Source organism: Trachemys scripta, chromosome 4 (assembly GCF_013100865.1).
Source record: "Trachemys scripta elegans isolate TJP31775 chromosome 4, CAS_Tse_1.0, whole genome shotgun sequence".
Taxonomy (NCBI): Eukaryota; Metazoa; Chordata; order Testudines; family Emydidae; genus Trachemys; species Trachemys scripta.
This window is the reverse complement of record NC_048301.1, coordinates 125,525,106-125,548,464: the sequence shown is the minus strand read 5'-3', so window position 1 is coordinate 125,548,464 and position 23,359 is coordinate 125,525,106. Positions and strand designations below refer to the sequence as shown.

The 23,359-nt window shown below is 45.0% G+C and overlaps 1 protein-coding gene and 1 pseudogene across 1 annotated transcript; both read right to left on the bottom strand.

The window, feature by feature from the left end:
- Positions 1 to 5,732: 5,732 nt before the first annotated feature.
- LOC117876470 (acidic mammalian chitinase-like) lies at positions 5,733 to 13,292 on the bottom strand. Its single transcript, XM_034768698.1, has 11 exons — positions 13,035 to 13,292; positions 11,499 to 11,528; positions 11,158 to 11,359; positions 10,683 to 10,739; positions 9,864 to 10,029; positions 9,513 to 9,637; positions 8,656 to 8,779; positions 8,205 to 8,390; positions 7,263 to 7,382; positions 6,538 to 6,679; positions 5,733 to 5,987 (listed from the first exon to the last, which is right to left on the bottom strand). The coding sequence occupies exons 1-11, from the start codon at positions 13,057 to 13,059 to the stop codon at positions 5,734 to 5,736; spliced, it is 1,431 nt and encodes a 476-aa protein (XP_034624589.1). The 5' UTR covers positions 13,060 to 13,292; the 3' UTR covers position 5,733.
- Positions 13,293 to 15,699: 2,407 nt separating this feature from the next.
- LOC117876537 lies at positions 15,700 to 22,874 on the bottom strand (annotated as a pseudogene).
- Between the last annotated feature and the right edge of the window lie 485 nt (positions 22,875 to 23,359).

Genomic DNA, 23,359 nt, shown 5'->3' with positions numbered 1-23,359 from the left:
TGAAATAGGCGTCTTTCATGTTTGTAACACAGAAACTTATTGTAGAGAGATGTGACTTTTGCTTGATTTATTGGAAGCCAGATTCTCATCGACACTAAGCCCACTTGATACCACATGGCCGGTATAAAGGGGCCTTAAAGTGAGTATAAAGTAGGATGACTCGATGTCCCAATTTTATAGGGACAGTCCTGATTTTTGGATCTTTTTCTTATATAGGCTCCTATTACCCCCCACCTCCTGTCCCGATTTTTCACATTTGCAGTCTGGTCACCCTAGTATAAAGAACATTTGTATTAACTACCCTACTGGGCTAGTCCATTGCTAAATACATCTCCTTTTCTGTTCCTGTGCTCAGGGACAGGACTCTGGTATGCTGCCATGAGGATTATGATGACTTTCTCTTTGTTTGACCCCCAACACACAATATTCTATGGCTCTGATTTCATGGACCTGCAGGAGCCATCTCATTTTTGGCACCATGTTCAGTGTTCGAGCATAAAAAAAGAGAGCCAAGACAGTGCAACTTTCAGGCTTTATTTTTCTTATTGAGCATTTTCTTAAAGTTCTCTAAGTTCCTAGACATAAGCATACAGTCTTACCATAACATTCCTATTGGAAAGCGATGGAAATAGCCCTTTTCTCACATTTGAGATAGCAACATTAAACATGAACACCGTAATAGAATGTTAAATATTGATGCATAGTTTGCTTTCTTAATCTCTCTCTCATCATATATATAACTTAAAACAACTCCTTTTCTCTTAGGTTGGGAACTAAGGTATTTTCCTCTTATTGCACAAAGTCCTGTGTATACTTGCAGGCAGTTTGATGTTAGAGTCGGGGTGTGTTTTGCGATGACAAGAGATTGCCCTGCACTTGGTTCTTCTGGTGGAGTGGTGTTTTAAGAGTCTGTTCCAATACTTATTGGTCACTTGGCCTGTATTCCTCCTGATCAAGTCTCAGCTGTGTGTGTATTTCACTGTACTTTGTGTCCATTTTTATGTCTTGTGATCATAATGGGTGTATGTATTTGCAGCATCTGTGAAAGACATGCCCCTTCACTGCTATGCCATATGAACAAAGATTTACCTGCTCAACACCTGTAGCTTATTTCCAGCTTCATTATGGCCCAGTCAACCCTGGGCTAGTCTGCTAGTTAATGTTTCAGATGGTGCCATAAAAATCCACAGGACTAGAACCTGGGTCTTTAGAGCCTAGGACAGCTGATATTCCTACAGCACCACAAGGAGGCTACATAGAGCTCTCTACAAGGAGCACTATAGAATTAGGTCCCTCAGGAAGTCCCGCCCAAAGGGTTGAGAGAGACAGCACCCTGCAGCCTTCTAATTGGCCCATGCACACTATTTAACCCTGCACAGTGCTCCAGGAAGCTGTTTGGGCAGCCATACAGATCATGGGCTTGCCGTGACTTCAGAGTTCACCTTGTTTTCTGGTCTCTGACTCTTGCCTCTGATTTGAGCATGGTAACCACCTCTGGTTTCTGACCCTGGCCCTTACCTGTTGATCCTGGCTCTAGTAATTACTCTGATCCCTGCCCCTACTGCCTGGTGGCTACCCTTGACTACTTGTGGACACCAGTCCAGCTGTGACTGCTAGGCCAGACCACACCACCTATGTCCCGATACTTTACAAGTGCCAGTTGAGATGGTGCTTTTGTGAGAGGAATTAGGCTGAGACCTGCTAATTCATTTCACACAGGCTACCAAAAAACCTGTTAGAGAGGTCATACGACATACTCGATGTCACCCAGCAAATCAGTGCCAGAGCTGGAAACAGAACCAGGAGTGTAGAAGCCCAATTTTCAGCTGGTGTTATAAGTGCATTTCTATTGACTTCAGTGACGTTTTTCCCATTTGCCCCAGCAAAGAATTTGGAGTTTGACTCCTTGTCCCCTACTCCACACGTTTCCCAACATCCCCCTATTAGACCAGATGGCACCATTGGTCTTTGTTTTCTGGCCAAGTTTAGACACTGGGAGTGTGAAACACTAGCAGTGCTAGTGAAAATGGTGTTGTCAAAGCATAGCATAGAGATCCCCAAGTCCCTATGCCCCGAAACATTTTGTAACAACCTGTAAAATTAAATTACAGAGAATTTCCACCAGGTCATCTAGATTTAGTTTCATGAGACTCTGGAAAAGATCACAAAGGACCATATCACACGCTGGGTCTGAACTCACTCAAGAGCAGATGAATAAGATGTAGGCAATTGTTTCAAATTATTTTTATCTAATGGATGTGAGAGGGCAGAGCCTCCTGGGAAATTTTTCCCAACATGCTTCTCAGGCAGTGTAGTAACAAAAGCAGCGTGCAAAAAGATGTACTGGAGAAAATACCAGTAACCTTAATGTATAAGGTCTGTTGCTTTATGTAAGTCCTTTGTTCCACCTGCCCCTGGTACTGAGATTAGTCTGGGAATCCATTGATCTCCACGTCCACTGCAGGTAGAACAAGAAGTAATGGCCTTAATCTACAGCAAGGGAGACTTAGGTTAGATATTAAGAAAAGCTTTCTAGCTATCAGGGTAGTTAAGCTTTGGAATAAGCTTCCAAGGGAGGTTGTGGAATCTCTGACATTGGAGGTTAAGAACAGGTTGGACAAACACCTGTCAGGGATAGTCTAGGTTTATTTGGTCCTGCGTCAGTGCAGAGGGCTGGACTAGATGACATCTTGACGTCCCTTCCAGCCCTGCATTTCTATGATTTTATGATTGTGGGAAAGAAAATGAGGAGAGATATGAAGGTCAGTGAAGGCAACAGTGGCTTTGTACAATGAAGGATACAGAGTGATATGAAATATTGTTTTTCAGGCTTGGATAGGTCAGAATTCAAAGCCAATCTATACATGTGAAGGTGGTACTGATACAGGTGCTATCAAACAGATATAGCACAGACCAGAACTTTTACCCAAATGCCCCTATGATGAGCCCAATAACTTTAGTTAAACTAAAACTTTTTAATCCTCGGGAAATGAAACTGTGGTGTGCCACAGGCAGAGACGAAAGCATCACCATTGCCTATGATTCCTGCAACGGCAAGAAATTGATTAGGTGAGACATGCCTAGCTGTTCCCCACAGGTGATCCACACCCCATGCTGCAGAGGAAGGTGGAAATGTGAAGCATGGCTTCTACTATCAATAATATTGTAATCATGCTTAGAGGACTCAGTCAGGACTTAGGCACTGGTTGCACATTGAGGACAAAGACAAAAAGGCAGTGCTTGAATCAGTATTTAACTTTAATCCTTTTTTCCCCTTCCAAAAATAAATGGTAACAGACAGAGAACAAGTTATGTGGAGTCTTATTAAGAATGCATCCACAGTAGTTATTAGAGATCGGCCCAAGCTGTGGAGTTCAGTAACCAGACCAGAATCTAAATCTCCCCAAGGTTTAGGTGATCTTTGGAGTTCATAGCCCAGCCCAGCCCAGCAAGAGCTGAAATAAAGTCTGGGTCTGAATCTAATTTCCAACTTCCTCCGTGCTCAAAGGGTGTTCAGATCTGAAATTGCGCACACTCAGGATACACCGTTTCACTTGCAAAATAGGTCACTGCCGAGTGTGCAAAGTATTCAGCTTCTTGCACTGCAGTTACCTTTTGTCTGCCCATCTGCATTACAGGGGCCAGTGAGTACGCTGGACGGGCTGGAACGAGGCATGGGGCAAGCCAACATTTTTCTGTGTAATATGCCACTCCACTAAGAAATCCTTTTGCTTTGCTCGGGTGTTCATCTCATTTCAGATCCATCAGGCAGACTTTCTCCACGGCCCCAAAATGGTGAGGAAGAGAAACAATAAGGTGTTGGCCCTACTGAGGTACAGTATAGATAATTCTGAAGGGAAAAAGAGGAGAGATGCCACAGGACTGTTTGACTGGGCATTGAGTATTGGAACAAGGGGTACGCACTGATTCTATAAAAGGGCCAGACTTATGGAAGGAGAGTGATGTTTCTTTCCACTGAGAATAATCAAGTCATAGAGCAGAAGCTCCAAGTCAGCCAGGGAGCACATGGGGTATGTCAATGTATCTTCATAGAAAGGAGTTAAAAAATTATTGACATGATTGAAATCCTGCTTGGTACGATGGCTAGCTGCACTCGTGGAGGAGGAGCCAACATTGGTTTCCTGGTGATTTTCTGTGTTCTTGGTATAAAGACAATTGTAAGCTGCATAACTAGAGTCTGGTATGGCTTTGTGATGTACTTTTGGAGATAAGAATTCCTCTTTCTCTTTTGCACTTCTTGCCCATTCTGCCACTCTCTGCTTTCTCCCATCAATATTTCTTAGTTTTATCCATTATCTGCTGACTTTTTGCTTCATTTTTATATATAGTAGATTTCAAGCCTAGATTTTCATCAGCAAATGTACCATGCCATGGGTACATAGGGCACTATATTAATAACATGTAATAAATATTATTGCTATGCTGGGGTTTGGTTGAAATTGTTGGGTGTGATAGCAGGCTTCCATTCAGGCTAAACCAGGGAACAAATGTCCCTTTGTTTAGTGGTAGAAGGAACAATGGAAAACCAACACCCAGTGACTAGACTGCATGCTACCCTGGGCAGTGGCTGGGCCATGTGGTCCAAGGGCTTTCTCATGGATCTGAGAACAAACACAGAGTTGGAGATTACTTGGATTGCAGTTGTGTGTGAGAGAAGCAGCAGAAATACCAGTGGAGCAGACAGAGAAGGAAGCAAGGACACAGCCAGAGACACGTGTGTGCTGTGACTGTGGAAAAAGATCAGACAGCTTTTGGGCAGAGTGCTTGTTGGAAAGAGGCTTGGGACTGGGAGCAGAGAAACCGACTCATGCTGTTTTGAGTCCTACTCTATTTAAGGAAACAGAACTTTGTATATAAGCATGAAAGGTACATGACTCTATCATAAATTTCTCCTCCTAACCGAAACAACCTGTCAGACCCTGAATTTTGGCTAACTGCTTGGGCCAAAAGGAGCAACATTATTAATAATAAAGCTTTCTCTGTTCATTCCCAGGTCTAACCATATAATGGTGAAGCCTGCCAGTATTCCTAGTGTTCCAGTTCTTTAGGCAGGTAGTGTTGCATGGAGATTTCATGAACGCTTTAATTCAGCCTGGAACATACTGGGAGTAAGTGAAGAAGGACTAGTGGAATTACTTTTATTGTCTATTTCCAAGGAGGCTTTTAAAGATATAATGTTATTGTGTGCAAAGAGGGTGTCTACTTGTTCCGGGCTGAATCTTAATGCCATAATGCAAAACAACACCTAGCTCTTACATAGCACTTTTCATCTGTAGCTCTCAAAGCACTTTACAAAGGAGGCCAGGATCATTATCCCCATTTTACAGATGGCGAAATGGAGGCTGGGGGAGGTGGGGTGACTTGCCTAAGGCCACACAAAAAGTCAGTGGCAGAGCTGGAAACAGAGCCTGGCCAGTGTTATATCCAGTAGGCCAGAGTGTCTCCTTTAAGCTCCCTTCTCAGCAAGCCAGGAAAGGGGAGCAATCTCCCTCTTTCATTTCAGGTACCATAATAGTGGGAAGGTGTATTACAAAACTGTTTATCTAATGGCTGTTTAATCTATGTTGCCCAATAGGCCAAACTCTGCTCTGTTACCGCAGTGCTACCTTTGTGCGTATGCAGTGACAGAGACCACACATTGTTATTTTAATGCAATGCGCGTTTATTGATCATTCTCTCGTCTGAGGTCTGCGAATCTAGTGGGGGTTCTTTTCATGCCCAGTTGCAGCAGGAGCAGCTGGAGTCGAAGACGAGGCTGGCCTGGCAGAACTGCAGGTAGGTTTTCCCGCTCACGCAGTGGTAGAATGCGTTGTTGTTACTGGGATCTGGGTAGAGGCCATTGGCTCTGCCTGAGCAGAAGTTGCTGCTGCTACTGCCGCCGCTGGAGCTTCCGCTGCCTTTGGAAGGGGCAGCCGTGGCTGGTTGGTTAGCACTGGTACCCAGGGTGGTTGCTGGAACCTTGCAGTCTGAAAGAAATAAATGCAAAGGGAGGCATTAGAACATGCTTTTTTCTAAGCATCTGATGCATGGTGGTAGACGTACCTCTCGAGGAGGAAGTTGAAGGAGGGCAAGGTAGCAGCTTCACAAAGGTGTTTGGGAAGGTTTTTCCTTGCACGGGGGATGTGGAAGCAAGTGCAAAGGTGCATATGGGATAAGGCAGTAAGCTGGTGCTGAAGGCTGGTTTCACTGGCCGAGCAGAGGGAGCAACACAACAGGATGCGAGAGCAGATAAGAAGATGAGGAACAGAGCCGTAAAGGGCCTTCAAGTGGAGGACAAAAAGCTTGAATTTGATGTAGTGGAGAAGGAAGAACTAGAGGAGGGATTCAGAGCAGGGGGCTGGCATGGTCAGAATGACGTGCCAGGAAGATGGTCTCAACAGCAGAGAGGGAGAGGTGGGTGTCAGCATGGCCAGAGAGGAGGAGATTGCAGGAGGTGAGACAGGAGGAGATGCAGGCCTGGAGAAGAGTTCAGAAGAGTGCTGATCATCTCATTCCATGCACTGGGGTGTTACTTACTAGGGGTGGTGACGCCCAAGGCAGATTTCAAGGAGTTCATCAGAGGGTATTTGCCTTCTCCACAGAATGTGCCAGTGAAGTCGTCCAGATCAATAGCCCAAACCATGGCACCTCCAAAATTGTTCTCCAACAGCCACTTTGCCTGTGAGGGAAGATTTTTAAGCAGAGTTGTAAACGCATCAGTAAAGCTACTCTAAACCATGTCTTATCTGAAGGTTTCAGGGCCTGAGCCTACAGTCTTTGCTCACATTAAAGACCGGACGTCAATGGGAATAGAATAAGGGCAGCAAGCTAAGTCTTTAAATAGCAACAGATCCTGATGCAAAGTCTATTCAATGGGCTTTGGGTCAGGGAACTAGAGCAATATGTACTGGATGTAAATTGTGCACTTTCTCCCAAGGTGTTAACACCGTACAGTGCTGGCACCCCGATCATTTCCTGCCTGAGCCTAGGAACCTGTAAGGAATATCAAGGGTCTCGGTTCACATCCAGTCCTGAGAAGTGTGACTAAACAGAGGGGAATTCACTCTTATCTTTGTAGATATTGGGATCCTCTAGGCTGAGGAAGAAGCAGTGTGGAGATCCTGTAAGACATGAACTGGCAAGGATCAGTATGGAATAGTGGCCTCTGTCCCACTCTCCAGAGAGCAGTGTAGCTCTGTAGCCCGATACAGGCGTGAAAGCCCTGACCCGGAGCACAAAGAGACGACAGACAACAGATTTACCTTGATGGCGAAGCTCTTAGGGTTGTCATAGCCGATCCACTGATTTCCTTTGTAGGCGTAAGGGACTTTCTGGGGAGCGTTCCACACGATGGTGGCTCCACTCTTCAAGAAGGTACAGACCTGGGACATAAAAATTGTTTGTTAAGATGGTCTATCCTAACTGATCTAGAGGCCTATATCTGACTGTCTCTTTGGACTGACCCAGCACACTGCATCCCATAGGTCCGACCAGGCTAGTTTGAATGTTCAGGAATACCACCAGCTGCAGACATTGACTGGAGGTCTCCCTCCTGCTGTCAAGAAGCCACTGTGATTCAGAACCTCATGTCACTAACATTGCATTAGGAAAAGGAGAGGGTCTCTTAAAAACCCTGGGCACTGTTTCCTGTCTCTTGTTCCCTGATTCCTGCTCCAACCACTAGGCCTGACTCCTGCCCCAGTCATTAGGCCTGACCACTCTCAACCGGGTTGTGACAGGGCAACAATTCTGCAGTCTCCGGTGGAATTGCAAGGCTGCCGGTGTGAATCAAGACTGAACATTATTATTTAGTAGTAGTTGTATTGTGGTAGCACCTAGGAGCACATTCATGGACCAGGGCCCCATTGTGTTAGATGCTGTATAAACACAAAGATGGTCCCTGCCCTAAACAACTTACAGCCAAAGTAAATATGATCATGGTTCCACCCAATGAAGGGGTTACCAGTCTGCTGGCAAAACTATCCGAACTCACCAGAGCAAACAACCCCTAGAGCATCTAAGTAACATTTTTGTGATGATGGCCTAAGCTCATGTGTGTTATAAAATGTGGCTGTGTCATTCTGTTCCCGAGTGTCTCCATCAGAAACGTTGTTTTTGCAGACACGTCCTCCAATAAATATACTGTGCGAACTCCCATAGCTAACAACCATTCTGATTTGCTGCACCCATTTTCATAGTTCTACCTCAAAATAGGCCAGAGTCCCGGCTGACTGGGTGTAGGCTCCCGCGGCACCTGGGCCGGAGGTTGGGGCATCCAGACCATGGTTGGAAGGGTCGCTGAGGGTGAAGGTGCGGGCATAGGCTCCGAATCCAACCATCAGCTTCTCAGCTGGGGCACCATTGTCCTTCCAGTAGTTCATGGCATAGTCCTAGAGGAGACAGCACAGTGATCCAGTCAGAAAGATGTTTCCAAACCATGGGAATCATAGAATCATAGAATATCAGAGTTGGAAGGGATCTCAGGAGGTCATCTAGTCCAACCCCCTGCTCAAAGCAGGCCAATCCCCAACTAAATCATCCCAGCCAGGGCTGTCAGGGAGATGTTCCCAAGACATGGGAACTAACCTCCTCCCCCAGTGGAATGATGTGATGGGAGAAAGAAAACAGCACCTGCCTTTCTGTGTCATTACTCACCACATTGAAGTAAATGTAAGAGCCTTGGTCAGCAGGCCCTGCAAAGAGAGGGCTGTTTTCCCCTGTGAACCCTTCCCAGGAGCCCCTCATGTCGTAGGTCATCACATTGATCAAGTCCATGTACCTTTTGAGGAAAAGCAAGTGATCAGAAATATCATTCTCGGGGTTTATTTCCCCACCTTTGAAGGCTGTGCGCTGAATAATGACCCCATCTAATGCCGTCAGCTAGGATGAATGGCTTCAGGGCTCCCAGGCAGTTGTATTTTAAAATTACAAACAGTGCATTTCTGAGTCCGAAGTCAGACTTCTCCTGTGTGTAACTCTGCTGAAGCTAGTGGATTTTCATCGTTGGTGAAATCTGTCACAGAGTGGGCCTAAGAAATGACAGATCATGGGGGCGGCGGGGGTGTGTGTGTCACAAATTGCATAGGTGAGAGCTGCTGAAACTGGATTGTACAGCTCTGTATTTTACTGTGAAACCTTATAGAAGAAAAGTGAGCACTTGTGCTGGCTAAAACAAGCAGAAGTTTGCAATTGATAGTACAACAGGAACTTGAAGTGAGAGGTGAAAGAGCACGTGTGAACTTTTACCATTGGCCAATTCTAGCCCCACATGCCCTATTAGAATCTCCCACTTAAACCTTATGTAGAATCTTCCCTGCTGTCCCGTGTAACTGCTACTTTCTTCCGTCTGCAAGAGCTGGATGGAACTCTCTGCCTGAAGTCACATTGTGACAAAGCACACATTACTGGTGTCAGGTGCTTTTCTCCTGATTTCCACGGCACCAGTTTCCCTTCATTGTTTGGTCTTGGCTGAGTGGTTTCCCACTGGGCTTAGGAATTAACGAGCCACTTACTTGGACATCTGTGGGATCTGGTAAGCGGTTTCGATAGTGCCTTTGCCACCCGACACAGCTGCGGAAATCAACAGCCTGGGTTTGTTGCTCTGAGCAGCCTCTTGCTCGAAAGCTTCATACATTTCCTGGAATACACCACACAAGGGTCTTAGCGCTAAGGAGAGGTCGAACATCGCCAGCTTTCACATGCTGAAGGTTGCGATAAAGAACTGACTGATTTTGGAGGAAAAGATTTCCCAAGTCACTCAATATTTGTCAGAGGAATGGATTTGGGTGTGTACGTGCTGTATCACTTGCTAACTTGGATGGCCTGGGAATTGGGATGAAATGCTAGCAAAAAGAAAGGCTGACCTGCAGCAAGACGGTGAAAAGTTGCTGGGTATCAGCAGGGCTGCCTCTGTTGCCAGGGTATTCCCAGTCAATGTCCAGCCCGTCAAAGTCGTACTTGCGCAGGAAGGTGATGGCGGATTGGATGAAGGTCTGGCGGTTCTCAGCAGAGGAAACCATGTCAGAAAACCTGAAAAGACAAAAAGGCAACAGCTAAATGGTGAATTTCAAACATGTGAAACAGCAAATGACAGTGTAACATGCTTGTAAAGCATGCTAGTGGCTAGTCTACAGAGAGGATAACAGGCTACTACTGTCACCAGTTAATAGAGCTACTCATTTAGCTGAAGTGGTAGAGGTCAAAGATTTGGTGCTGAAGGTCCGAGATTCTTACCATGCAGAAAGCCCATAGTGAAAGTTGTTAAAGTAATATAGGGGCTTCACATTGCTTGGCATATTACAGCGTCCAATAAAGAATGGGTGACGAGCATCATTATTTAATGTTGAAACTTCTCCGATTGTTTCTGCCTAATCCCTCTCCTTCCCACTACAGGAGAAATGGAAATTTAGCAGAACGTGATTTGGATGCAGAACCACTGTGCAATCTGGTTGCGGATAATTCAGTGAAAGGTCATCTCCTGAATGACCCCATTCCCAACCAATGTTTCTCATGCAGCACTCCATTATGGAGTGGAAGGTAGGAAGGACCTGGTTAGAGGTACGTGCTGTGTAACTATACAGGTCAGGAAGTAGAAATTAGTGGCAAGGAGGAAGGGACTGAGGTGCAAGAGAAAAAGAAAGAAGGGGGAAAACATAAATTCAGGCTGGATACAGGGTCCTTACTTTTGGGTCCCGAAATTCCAGCCTCCGACAGACAGCAGGGTTTTCAGGTCAGGATTGCTGTGAACAAATGATTTTAAAGGACATTCAATAGCAACAGAGATTATGGTAGTTACTCACAATCCTTTGGACATAATGGACCAGATTCTGCTTCAGTTACAGCCATGAAACCCCCCAGAAACCAATGGAATTACACAGGGGAATCTGAGAGCAAATTCGGAATAGTATTTTCTTTCCACTTCCTCTCCTAATCTGTTGTCCAGTGTTGAATAGTTGTTTCATTCCATCCCACCCCACCCTTGGCTGCATTTCAGTGGTGGATGCAGCGATCCCTGTGTATCGTTCGACTTAAAAACTGCTATACAATCTGCAGAGCTCTGTGGGATCCTTTGGGAGTGGGGTGTGTGTGTGTAAAAACACTGTGTAATTATTGTCATCACTGAGAACTCACAAACTCATTGAATAAAATAGCGCTTACTAGGTCTTGAGTCCATTGATGCCAGCATAGAGGGCCACATCATTCCATTCGATGGTCTGGATCTGGTTGTTGGCCATGCCAGCAAAGGCATAGATCACGTGAGTGCATAGGCATGGATCAAGATTTTCAGGCATGTAACGTGCAATTCCAGGTCTGTACTGGCACCAGTTGGTGAAGTAGCAGACAATGTTGGTAGATGAGCCTGGAATTTAGAAGGAGAAGATTGGGGCATGTGTCTTGGTTATTAGATAACATGCAGGGTGAGCAGGTGGGGCTAAGTTTTGCAGCCCCTTGTGAGTCAGACGTGAAAATTATGAGTAAAAACACACATGTGCACTTACCCAGCTGCACGTGCAGCAGAAGGGCCAGACCTAGTGAAGGAAAGGAGAAGTTCCATCATGAATTGCTCAGACACAAAACCAAGGTAGGTGATTCTCTAGCAGCCTGCTCTTACCCCAGGGAGCAAGCTGGAGCCCTTCAGAGTTAAGCAAGAGGTGGACAAGATAAGAATTCCATCAACTTGCAGCATTTTCAGCTGCCTGTGGTCCTTCCCCTGTGTATTGTGCTGCTGAGATGATCGACTGCCTACTAATTTCCAGTTCTTTTCAGCTCTTTGGGATATAAAGAGCCATCCCACTATCAAGCCTCCTGCAATGCTGAACACTTGCCACTGTATGCTGAGATCTCAGAACACTTGTCTTGCTTGCTACTTACAGGAGGTAGGGAAGGGTGGTACTGTAAGGCAGGATAGGGTCACAAGAGTTAGTGATGGACAAGGCCTACTAGATCATCAGGTCTACTCCCCTAGCTAGAGCTAGATCTAGGGCTAAGATCAGAGATGAGTCGAAGTTTGTCTAACTTATTCTTCCAGCCTCTTAGAGTTCCACCATTTTTGACTCTCTCTAGACTCCTTGGCACTGAGCAGTCTAACTCCATTACTCCTGACTTAAATGTATGCAACTGCGAGAGGAGTCAGGCTGCCCTAGACTTGCACCTAATTACTGAGGTGTAATTTTCACCTCTCCCTAATCGCTCTTCAGTTTGGCCCAGGGAATCAAACGGAGTCTTAATGTAACAAGGCATATCTTTGTCAATAGGAGTTGCATTCATTTAAACAAGGGAAGAATGGGGTCCAGGAAGTCTAAGTTACCTAATATATCACCTCTGAATTTGGCCTGGCAGAAGAAATATCCAATATTAAACTGATGCTAGATCTTATATATGTCTCTCATTTAATCACCTCTCTGTTTCTCATGCCTTTATCCACTGCACTGTGTTACCGACCCATAGTAGTGCAAGACTTTTCTATAATAATCAATAACAATAATTTTATTCATTAAGTGTTATGTCCTCCCCAGGCCTCTCCCAACCAAGAAAGAATTTACTCTGGTCCAACGCATTTTCTCTATTTCATCTGCTTTCTAGAAGAACATATGCTCTTAAATCTACAGAAATGAGGAGTAAGTAACTAAACAGATAGATGATAATACCTAGCTCTTGTACAGCACTTCTTATCAGAAGATCTCAAAGAGCTTTACCAAGAAGGTCAGTATCAATAGCCCCATTTTACAGATGGGGAAATCAAGGCACAGAGAGATGATGTGACTTGCCCAACGTCATCCAGCAGCACAGATGGGAGTAGAACCCAGGTCTCCCGAGTTCCAGAGCAGTGTTCTACTTTATCCACTAGGCCACACTGCCTCGCATAGCTAGCTTTGTGAGACTATCTAGGGAGATAATAGCTGGATAGACAAACAGACATGGATGGGAAAGAAATCTGTTTCATTACCGGAATTATTCTGTTTCTATAAATAACAATGAGAAGTAGAAGTCCTTCTCTAGACTCACTGTGTCACTGAGTCTCTCAGGATACTCACCGATCAGAAGGAATAGCTTGCCCATTTTGTTGCCTGTGTACTAGCTCGGTTGAGCACTTGCCTTCCTTTTATAAGATGGTCTCCGCTCCTCCTCAGCTACACATGTGACACCAGTATGTGTCCCCATCCCATACATTAAACAAAAGGTTAATCTGTAACTCCAGGTGGACTAAACTGAAGTAGTTACCTCACACCACCAGCTGCCTCCCACTGAGAGTAGTCCTTTTATTTCTAATCTCCAGTAATCAAGGTTGATGGATAAGAGGGTCTGGTTTGAAAGTGAAGTGCTGGATGCCCCCCCCCCCGCCCCCACCCGCCACATCCCGCCACTGGAAATCTCAACAAACCTCAGCATGCTGGGTATTATGTAAGGAAACCATAATAACCTCACAAATATATGTTACAGCAGGGAGCTTGCCAATGTAATTATAGGGGTCAGAATATCATGTAACCCAGGAGGAATGACATTGCAAAGGGCTCCGTAAGCCGATTTTCAGAGAGGATCGATAACAGAGCAGCCCGGCAAACATGTTTGCCCTCTGCTGAATTTACTCTGTGTCTATCCCTTTTCCCATTATTTTGTGGCACTCATTGGCTCGAGGGACCACTAGCTATGAGCCATTAGTAGGCTCTGAAGGGAGACCCAGACAGAAGATGATGGTTGGCTCCTGGTGGTTGGAAGATTCCCAGGGCTCCAACATGGGGGTGGGGGAAGGATGGAAGGGAGGAAATGGGGGAATAACCAACTCTACAATAACACTGGTCAAAAATTTTCAGATGGAACATTTTTCTCTCAGATCATGCCATTTCATCAAACTCAAAGCTTTCTGTGGGAACATATCAATTTTGGTGAAATTCCATCAAGAAAAGTCGTGTTTTGAGCTTATCAGAATGGAATGTTTCAATTTTTCATTTCAAAATGACTGAAAAAAGTCAAAAATAGAATGAAATTTTATTTAAAACGCAATGTTTCGAGTGACCTGAAATGAAATTAAAAAAAAAATCATTTCACGGGAAATTTCAATTTCCTTTTTATTTCCCCCCACATTTCAGAATGAAAACAAATATAAAAATGCCAGAATTTCCTGCAAAATGGAAATTCTGAGTTTGACCAGCTCTGTCCTTCAGCCACGGTTATCACTTACTTTCAGTGAGCTTGTGGAAGAGTTTTCATGTGCCTGATTTGTTATGAGTGTTATTTTTGAGCTGAATTTCAACCTGGCTCCCAGCTAAAACAGCAAATGCTAACAGGAGTTATTCCAGAAACATGGTTCCCCGTCTTTTGTCTATTGTATGTATGTGAATCTATCTCTCACTTTACAAGAAGATAAAACATGTTGTCCATTTACTTCTAAAGAGCCTTTCCGTGCAATATCACGATCCTTGGCAGAATTCGATATTTTTAAAATCATTTTGATATATATCAACTTTTATTTTTAAGCCTTTTTGCTATTTTTATCTATTTACATTTTCACAGTCGTGCAAAATTATGGGGTTTAAGCATTTTTTATTGTTATTGGTTTAAATTTTCACAGTTGTGGGAAGTCATGGGCAGGTCAGACAATAATTACTGATGCTGAGTGAGGGTGGTGGCATTTTCCATTTAAATTTCTGTTGCAATACATTGTTTTTCTCCAAGCCTGGAGTAGTGAGTATAGTTGGGTAGATGGAGTCTGCCCATTGAAAGGAGCACACGTGGCAAACCTCCCACTCAGCAGATCCACTGGCAACCAGAAGAGGTTAATATGACATACGGTTTCCCCCAGGTGAATTATAGTTTGCTAGTGGGTGACTGCTCCATAGATCTTTGATATACTGAACACAGAGAGCCATATCCCTGTTTTACCAGTAGCCTGCTAGCTGCTTACCTCCTGAGCTCTAGAAGGAGACTGATTAGCCACTGCTTTCAATGAAGTCGGTACTGGGGAACGGGAACTGCCAACATTCCTTTGCCTTTGGAAATCTCTTCCCAAGCATTCACTGAATGGACCAGGATAAGATTATGCTGAAGACCTTGATAAGATATAGTTATGGGCCAGCTGTGGAGTAACCCCAAATTGCAGAGAGGCAATGAAGCTTATCTGCGGGGGAGGGGGCGAATAATAATGGGGCTTGGGATGTGATAATCAGACTGCTTCAGCCCTTAATGAGCTTGTGTTTACAGAGCTGGAGGTTCCTGCTCCATTTACAATTGATTCTTGTGCTTTTCTGTGTTGGAGGCTTGAGGTGGACATTTTACCCACCATTATTTCTGAGGAAGAAGGAGGGGTAGGCGGGGAGGGGGGCAGTCCATCTCCTTTCCTACTGCTTCATTTAAATAGTTTTCACTCCCACTGTTTTGGTTCACTTGGGTGACACAATTCACAGTGTAAGGTGAAAAAGAGTGAGGAGGGTGTTTGTGGTGCTCTCTGCCTTGGGCAATTCTGAGGTGAAGGGGCCCTGTTCTCCATGGCTTTATTACAAAACGAGAGGAGAGGAAACCACCAGTGGATGTGCTGGTGAAAGAGAGCGGGTATGCCACACACGAGTGTTACTTTTGAGCTGCATGAACGTTCCCCAGCATGTCTTCAAACTCTTTCCCCATCCAAAGAAAGAAAGCGAGACGGTCTTCCTCATAGTGCATTCATAGCTTCATACTCTGCCAGCTCAATTGCCGGAGCTCAGCTTTGCTTTCACAGTTCCTATTAGAGGATATGGTTTCTTCTGGCTGCAGAACAAGCCATCAAAGTCATCCAGGTCCACTGCCCAAATCATGGCACCTCCCAACTTATTCTTCAAATACTGAACCTAACAGAGGGGGCAGGGAGAAAACGCACAAAGAACCTGATTAGGTGCAGATGAGACACAATATTTGGACCCCTCTGCACTATGGGTGAAATCCACCAGCCTCAGGCCTATGCGACTCTCAAGCAGCAGCATCATTTGCTATGGGGCCCTCCCCCCAGTTCTTAGTTTTCCCACCTCCCAGACTTTTCATAGGTCCATACTCCATTCCCCCTGCCCTTGCTGGATATAATACAATCACATATAATGCTCTATATGCTGACACAACTCTTCCCATCCCCCCGCCTTCCTGCCCCCCCCCCGCCCCAAATTTTTCTGAAATGACACCTTTGCTTTCAAGTCCTACTTCAGTCTTATTTTGGGAGCTTCAATGGAGTTAAATGTTAAGCCTCGGGCTGGCTCTGTGCACTGGGCGGCATCCCCTCCTCCCCCCTCCGTTTTCCTCTCTGAACACTAACCTTTTCTCTTTACCAAGGAAGGAAGCTGCGCCACTGGCGGCACTTCCCGGGCAATGTATATTGTTGCCCAGGCGACAGCGTGTGTCCCTGTGCGGGGGTGGGGAGGTGAAGGAGTGATGGAGTAATCTCCTCCATGAGCACTTTTCTAGTGAATTCCTGTGTCAAAGGGTGTCCTGCCCCTCGAAGAGCTGGAGGCCTGGGGCCAGCCAGCACTGTTCATTAAGCAGGTGCAGGTGCAGAAGGGACAGGTGTTCCCTAGAAAAAGCTGGGATGTCCGTGAGGAAGGAGGATTAGGAGCAACATGGAGTTCTTTGGGAGGGGAGGCAGTGGGAACCGGCTAGGGGAAAATGGCCTCCGGGGAGAATGTCCTGGGATGGGGAGGTCGGCAGAGAAGAATACTGCAGAAGGCCATGAAGCAGGAAGGACTGAGAGAGGCAACAGGGAAAAGCCCCTGGGTGCTGTGTGGGCTGAGGAATTGTTTTTTGTGCTTGTCACCTATGTTTGGTAAAGAAAACTGTGCCTAGAAAGAGACGCTGGGTTTGGCAGTGGGTCCTTGATGGGCTGGGGACGAGCCAGCATTTTGCGTCCCTCAAGCTGATGCATTCCGCAACTGTTCTCCCCAACGGAGACAGGGCAGGGAGCGCCTTGGTAGGATCCAGATGTGGATCCAGGTGTGTCTGACTCCATCAGCAGCTAGAAAAACCAACCCAACCTCCCTTCAATTTGGTGATGGGTTTTTAACCAGAGCCTGGAATAGATTATGTAGAGAGGGGAACGGGGGAGGAGGGGTCACAACCGTAAGAAGAGCATACTTTACCCCGCTCCTCCTTAAACACACTTACTTTGGTTGTAATGCTTTGCTCGTCGTCATACCCTAACCACTGGTTTCCTTTGTAGGAATATGGGACCTCTTGCTCCACAATCCGCTCGGTGGTGGCACCTGGTGTAAAACAAACAAACAAAACCACACCACCAGTTGGAGAGTGGAGAAGAATGTCAATGCTGGGTCCCTCTCAAGGTGTTGTTGGAAAGCCCGAAGGTCACCCGGAAATGACAGCCATTATGCCATATTCACGGTGCCTAAGGGTGATTTCCTGGGAGCGAGGGCAAACCCCTGTGAATTACTCCCAATGGCCGGTCCCAATAGAAACAGAGACACTGATTCAGCTGCATCCCGCAAGTCAGGGCAAGATTAAATAGAGCAGCATTCTCCCTACCTCATAATAGGCCAATAATCCTGCCTCTTGAGTGAATGGGCCGGGTGATCCAAGCCCAGAGATGGGCGCACCGATGCCTGTCCTGGAGGAGGAGAGAGTGAACGACCGTCCATAGGTGGGGATTCCCATGATGAGCTTCTCAGCTGGGGCACCCTTGCTCCTCCAGTATCTCACAGCATAGTCCTGTAGGAGGGGGTATTACATGTGGTTTATTATAATATATTTTGCACTGTAAGCTGATTTTACAGTATGGTAGCATTGCTGGCATTTGCTTAATGATTGGCTTCTTGTTCCGCTATGAAAAACCTCTCTACAGATCCTAATCAGAGCTCTATGACCGCTTGCATCTTAATATTTCTGGGCATGGATCCTCTTCATGGTGACAAATGGTTCCGTGGTCTGCGAGCACATTCCCTACAGGCTGAAGTGGCAAAGGGTTTCCTGTGCAGAGAGAATCCCACTGTCTCATGTGCCAGTTTGGTCTTTTTGTGCTGTGTGTTTGCATGGCTAATTATTCATCCAGCATGTGCAAACTCATCAACTTTGCATCGGCAAATTTTGCACGTGCCTTTTTGATGGGCCACTGATAACTTGCCCCTAGATGTTAATTCCACTCTGTAATGTTTATGGGATTTCTGGTTACTGGAGATAAAGAACTATTCTGCAGATGGGTGTCTGCACCCACGGAGATGGCACAAACAAACGCAGAATTTCCTCATTCATTTCTAATTGCTTGGGGTTGTGACACACAAAGTCCTAAGGATTTTAGAAGGGGATAGTCTCATAAATGTCGATTTATTGTTGGAACACTGATCACTCACGTTCCTGATCCCTCAACCCCCTGATCCATTTGTTATGGTACCAGAAATCTCCCATGAAATTCATAACTTACAACATTATAATAAGAAGAGGATTTGGAGTCTTCTTTACCCTGGAGAAATGGGCTGACATGTCCTGTGACTTTTTGCCAGGAACGATGGAAGTCAAAGGTCAAGAGGTTAAGGAAATCTACAGCCCTGCAGAGGAGAGCACAAAATAAGAAGGTATCCTGGGGAACAGTGCAAATGCAAAGCATCTTGGATAATGACTGAACATGTGGATTAATTACTCTGTGCAGAATCCAAGTGTGGCTGCCTATTATACTCACTCTGAGATTTTGTCGATTTCATAGCTTGCATCCACTAGCTCCCTCACAGCTCCCACTGTTGCACTCAGTATAAGCTTCTGCTTCCCTGTCTTTTGAGCTTTCTCCTGAAATGCTTTTGCCATCTCCTACAAGACATTGACAAATATCTCATTTGAATATCCAAAATGCCTTACAGCTATAGTCCTGCCCTAGACTTTCGGGAATTGCAAACAATGGTGCTTTTGCACCTGCAAACAGTGATTTTTTTCTGTGAAATTTCATGATATGGGATTTTTGCATTAAAAATGCTTTCATTGCACATCTATCTTTGCTGAATAATTAGCCTAATTTTGCTTGAAATTATCCATTTTTGAACAAAAAGTATCACAGGGTTTGAATTGGATTTATTTGCCATTTTTTGCAAAATGTTTTGTGATACCATGTACCAAAGAATTTATTGAAAACATTTTTGAAATCATTTCTGAAAATATGTTTAACAAAAACCTGGTTTTCAATAAGAAAAATTTCAGTAACACTTTTGAAAGCGATTTGATAAAATCTTGGGTAAAATATTATGGAAAAATTTGCCAAAACCAGAAAATGCCAACAACTTTTTCAAAGAGTTTCATTTTTAAAAGGCCACTTTTTAACCCAAAAAAAAAAAAAAATGCAGAAAATTTTGTCTATCTCTAGCAATAATCTATGTCTAAAAAATCAACTATAAACTGTGTGTGTGCGTGTGTGTGTGGGGGTAATGTGAGATAATGTACTTCTGTATTCACACCCTACACACTATTGTAATCATTTTTGTACAAAGTACACCTTGTTAAGGTGTCATCAGGGCCGGCTCCAGGGTTTTGTCCACCCCAGGCAGCCACACACACACACAAAAAAAAAGCTGCGATTGCAATTGTGATCGCGATCTGCGGCGGCAATTCGGCGGAAGGTCTTTCGCTCCTAGCGGGAGTGAGGGACCGTCCGCCGAATTGCCGCCGAATAGCTGGACCTGCCGCCCCCCTCCGGAGTGGCCGCCCCAAGCACCTGCTTGCCAAGCTGGTGCCTGGAGCCGGCCCTGGGTATCATTTGAAAACTCGTAATTTGCTGATCAGTCTCATCCCGATAACATATGTGTGGCAACACTGTATGTGAAGTTATAAGATTCCACTGTATGATGTTATTACCACATGTTCCAAACTCAGTTTGACAAACAGGTCTGTCTCAAACAAAGGATTGTGTGCTCTGCTTACTTTGCATTTAAGCAGTAAACAGAGTTATCAAGCAGGAAGAGAAACAAAAAAAGCTCAAAAAGGTGAGTAAAAAGCAGCAGGGGGCATCTTTCCACATAGAAGTTTTTTCTCCCGGTACCCAGCTGGAAATGTTTTTCAAGGGGGGGACTGAAACTATAAAAAGGAGGAAGAAACACCCTAAGGCCCCCACCCATCTGCCCAGGGATTCACTGCACCTGAAGGGATAAAGGAAACAGCCGCTGGACAGGGAGAAGAGTCCTGACCTAAGAAATGTTGTCGGTAAGACTGCTGAAACCATGTGGTGAGAACACTTTGCTTTGAATTTAATATAGTTTGTTAAGTTAGGCACCAGTAGTGTTTTATCTTTATTTTTCTTGTAACCATTTTTTACTTTTATGCCTAATTACTTATACTCACTGAAAATCTGTCTCTTGGTAGCTATCCAATTCAGTGTGTTTAGATTGAAGTGTCTGGGAAACTCCATTTGATGTGGCAAGTTGTATGCACATTATTTCTATTAAAGAAAGAATGGACTTTATATAACTTGTCCCTATAAAATTGGGACATCTGGTCACCCTACCTGTGATAGTTAAAACAATCCCAGTGTTTGTGGTATTTCCAAGTATAGGAGATTTTGCAAATGTAGCAGTAAAGTCTAATATCTCAGTATAGTGCATTTTAATGAAGTCGATTGCTCCACCTCTTCTGTACCTGTGTCCTTACCCCTACCAAGTAGGAGCATAGTTGGGTAAAGAGGATTTGACCCCTCAATTTTAACAAACCTGGATCAAGCTAGTGAAATATCCTTTATTCTTCCCCTCTGGATAGATCCAATAGAGATTGAAGCCATCAAATTTGTTCATCTTCAGGAATTCTATCACTGAGCGAATAAATGTCCAGTGATTGGCTGGAGAAGACACCATTGTGGAAAAGCTGGTACACATATGAGATATTGTCAGAGTTAAAGGAATGTTTTGACCCTCCCAGATTCCCAAAAAACAGTCCTGTCCCTTTAGCATTCCTCCTCTCCGACAGGAACAGGAGTGGCTCTTACAGGAATCCAGTGCTATTCAATGGAATTCACCATGCATAGACGGCCTTACTTAGGTGAAGAGAAGTTTACAAGGCCAGGACCATGTTGCAGTTTATATTTTCTGCAATCAAAATATAAACACACCAGCTCAAGCTATCATAGTACAGCCATGTCAAGGTTGATTCTCCTCTCACTTGCCTTAGTGTCTCCTGACATCAGTGGCATTATACTGCTGCAGAACTAGTTAGAGCGAGAAGAGAATCAGGCCCATTCACTTTTCTACAAGTGCTGATGCATTCAGGAGCGAACCACCCTTAGAATAGCATCTGCTATTGGGAAACCAGGAGCCTGAGAGCTATGAAGTGTGGTTAGAGGGGGAAGTTATGGTGGAGAGTATCTAGAGTGGGTGGAAGTCACCCACAACAGTTCTAGAATAACCTGATAACATTTCCAGGAAGTTCCCAACTTGATCAAACCATCTGTCAGCAAGGCCTTGTTTTGCAAGTACTTTCTATCTCAGCAACAGTGGAAGCTCATAGGATCCTCCCTACAATGATTATTTTTAACCAGATAATCCACATCTGCCCCAGATAATACCAACAGCATTTGGACAATACAAGGAGCTATCTGTCATGGGAAGATGGCCATCTGGACATGGCAGTTCTAAATACTTGACTCACCTTAAACATAAGGATCCAAATTTGTCCCTTGGCACATTTTGCCCAGAGATGGCAATAACTCTTTTAAGTGTGGGACATATGCCTCCTGCCAGCTGCAGCAGCATTTGGCCTTTATCTTCCCATGGCCAGGTATATTTGGAGCATCTCCCCAAGCAGAGACAGATCATTAAAACAGTCATGGGGGATCTGTCAACAACACAGTCATCTTCCTTTTCTGCACCTCTTGACTATTCTTGGACTGATTTGTCTTTCACTAGCATGGTCTTGAGCCAAACAGGAAGGGCGATCCTAGACTTACCTGTCGGAACCTGTTTTTCCTCCATCAATGGACAGGAGGGTCTTGAGGCTAGGATTCCTGAGGAGAAAAGGGCATGAAAGGAGCAGAAGTTGGTTACACTGTCTGGCTTCCACTTCCAATAAACAGTTAGTGGATTCTAATGCTGGGCCAAGCCTGCTCAGTTATGGATGGCAAGGCCTACACAGAGAATTCGGCACTCCCACCAGCATGACTGATTATTTTGTGCTGCGCTTTCTATTCAAACAAAAGCAAAAGGAAGAGACCGAAGTCCTAGATTTTATTCTTGTGCTTGCCAAGTTTTCTCTATCACTGACTGTCTCTGATCTAGTATTTCTATGCATATCTGTTTCTCATCCATCTCGGGTAGTTTTGTTTTGCAATAATCTAAGAATAGGTGTTTCTCATCCAGGACTTATGTATTTGATGAACCTCAAAAATGTGAGGCCATTTAGATAAATGATTCCAGTTTTGGCCTGTCTCTAATCACGCTCATCTTCCGGAGTGATGGATTTTTTTCAAAGGATTTTTTTCATTCCCTTCAACAATGCTGCAAACATGACCATCTTGGCTCCTATATCCAATGGACTTAGTCCTGGCTTTTGGATGTATCTGAGTGCTGGATTTGGCTCAATGGAAGTATTCCCACTTCAAAATAAGTCCCTCCATACATCCACAGAAGTTGCCGTGGATAGAAGAACATTGTAGTCAGGAAGAAGGAATCGCCCCTGTTACCGGCCTCACCTGCTTTTCAGTCCATTGAAAGTTTCATAGTGTGTGGCGTCGTTCTATGGAGGTAGTGATCTCATTTTCGCTTATGTTGGCAAAGGCATAAATGAGGTGGGTGCAGAGATGTGGGTCGATGTAATCAGGGACAAAGTGCCCCTCGCCTGTCCTGGGCCCAGTTTGTGAAGTAACAAACCATCTTATAGGCAGAATCTGTGCAGACAGATAGGAAGGAAGCAGAGAGGGAGTCATCAAAGGGTCTGTCTTCATGGCAGAGTTAGCTCAGACTCTTACCTGGGGGTTGCATGGAACCCTGCTCCCATCCACACACCCACAACCTTCTCATGTGAGTTTGGTGGTGCTTTTTACCCAGGCTAACTGGCTTGGCTGGTGGTATACCCTATAGCTTGGGTGCTACTTTCACTCGAGCTGGTAACCCTCTCACTTTGCAGTGAGGATGCCGGCTAAACCACCTGAGTGCTCATAGTCCTCCAATGCCTTCCCACAATTCCCTCCATGTGCTCATAAGGACAGACGGGTTCTCCTACAGCTCATTGGAAAGAATGATAGAGCAGTTCAGCTTAGTGCAGCACAAAGGGCCATATCCAATTGTGGAAGAAAACAAGTCCTCACTCTGCGTTTGTTAGTGATGCGTGTTGAGGGGGCACACAAACTTGGGCAGGGCTTTGCAGTGTGACTGTTCAGACCTGGGCTAGGCTAACCTCTGCGTTCAGACCTGGCTGCCAATCATCTGTGTTA

What these genes read in the sequence shown, in the direction of transcription:
- LOC117876470 (XM_034768698.1), bottom strand. Translation starts at nt 13,059, where the DNA reads ATGGGCAAGCTATTCCTTCTGATCG. An exon ending in CAGATCCCACAGATGTCCAA is followed by an intron (nt 8,780 to 9,512) that starts GTAAGTGGCTCG and finishes TTTCCTCAAAAG; the next exon opens with GTACATGGACTTGATCAATG. An exon ending in CTAAGAGCTTCGCCATCAAG is followed by an intron (nt 6,680 to 7,262) that starts GTAAATCTGTTG and finishes CTTCCCTCACAG; the next exon opens with GCAAAGTGGCTGTTGGAGAA.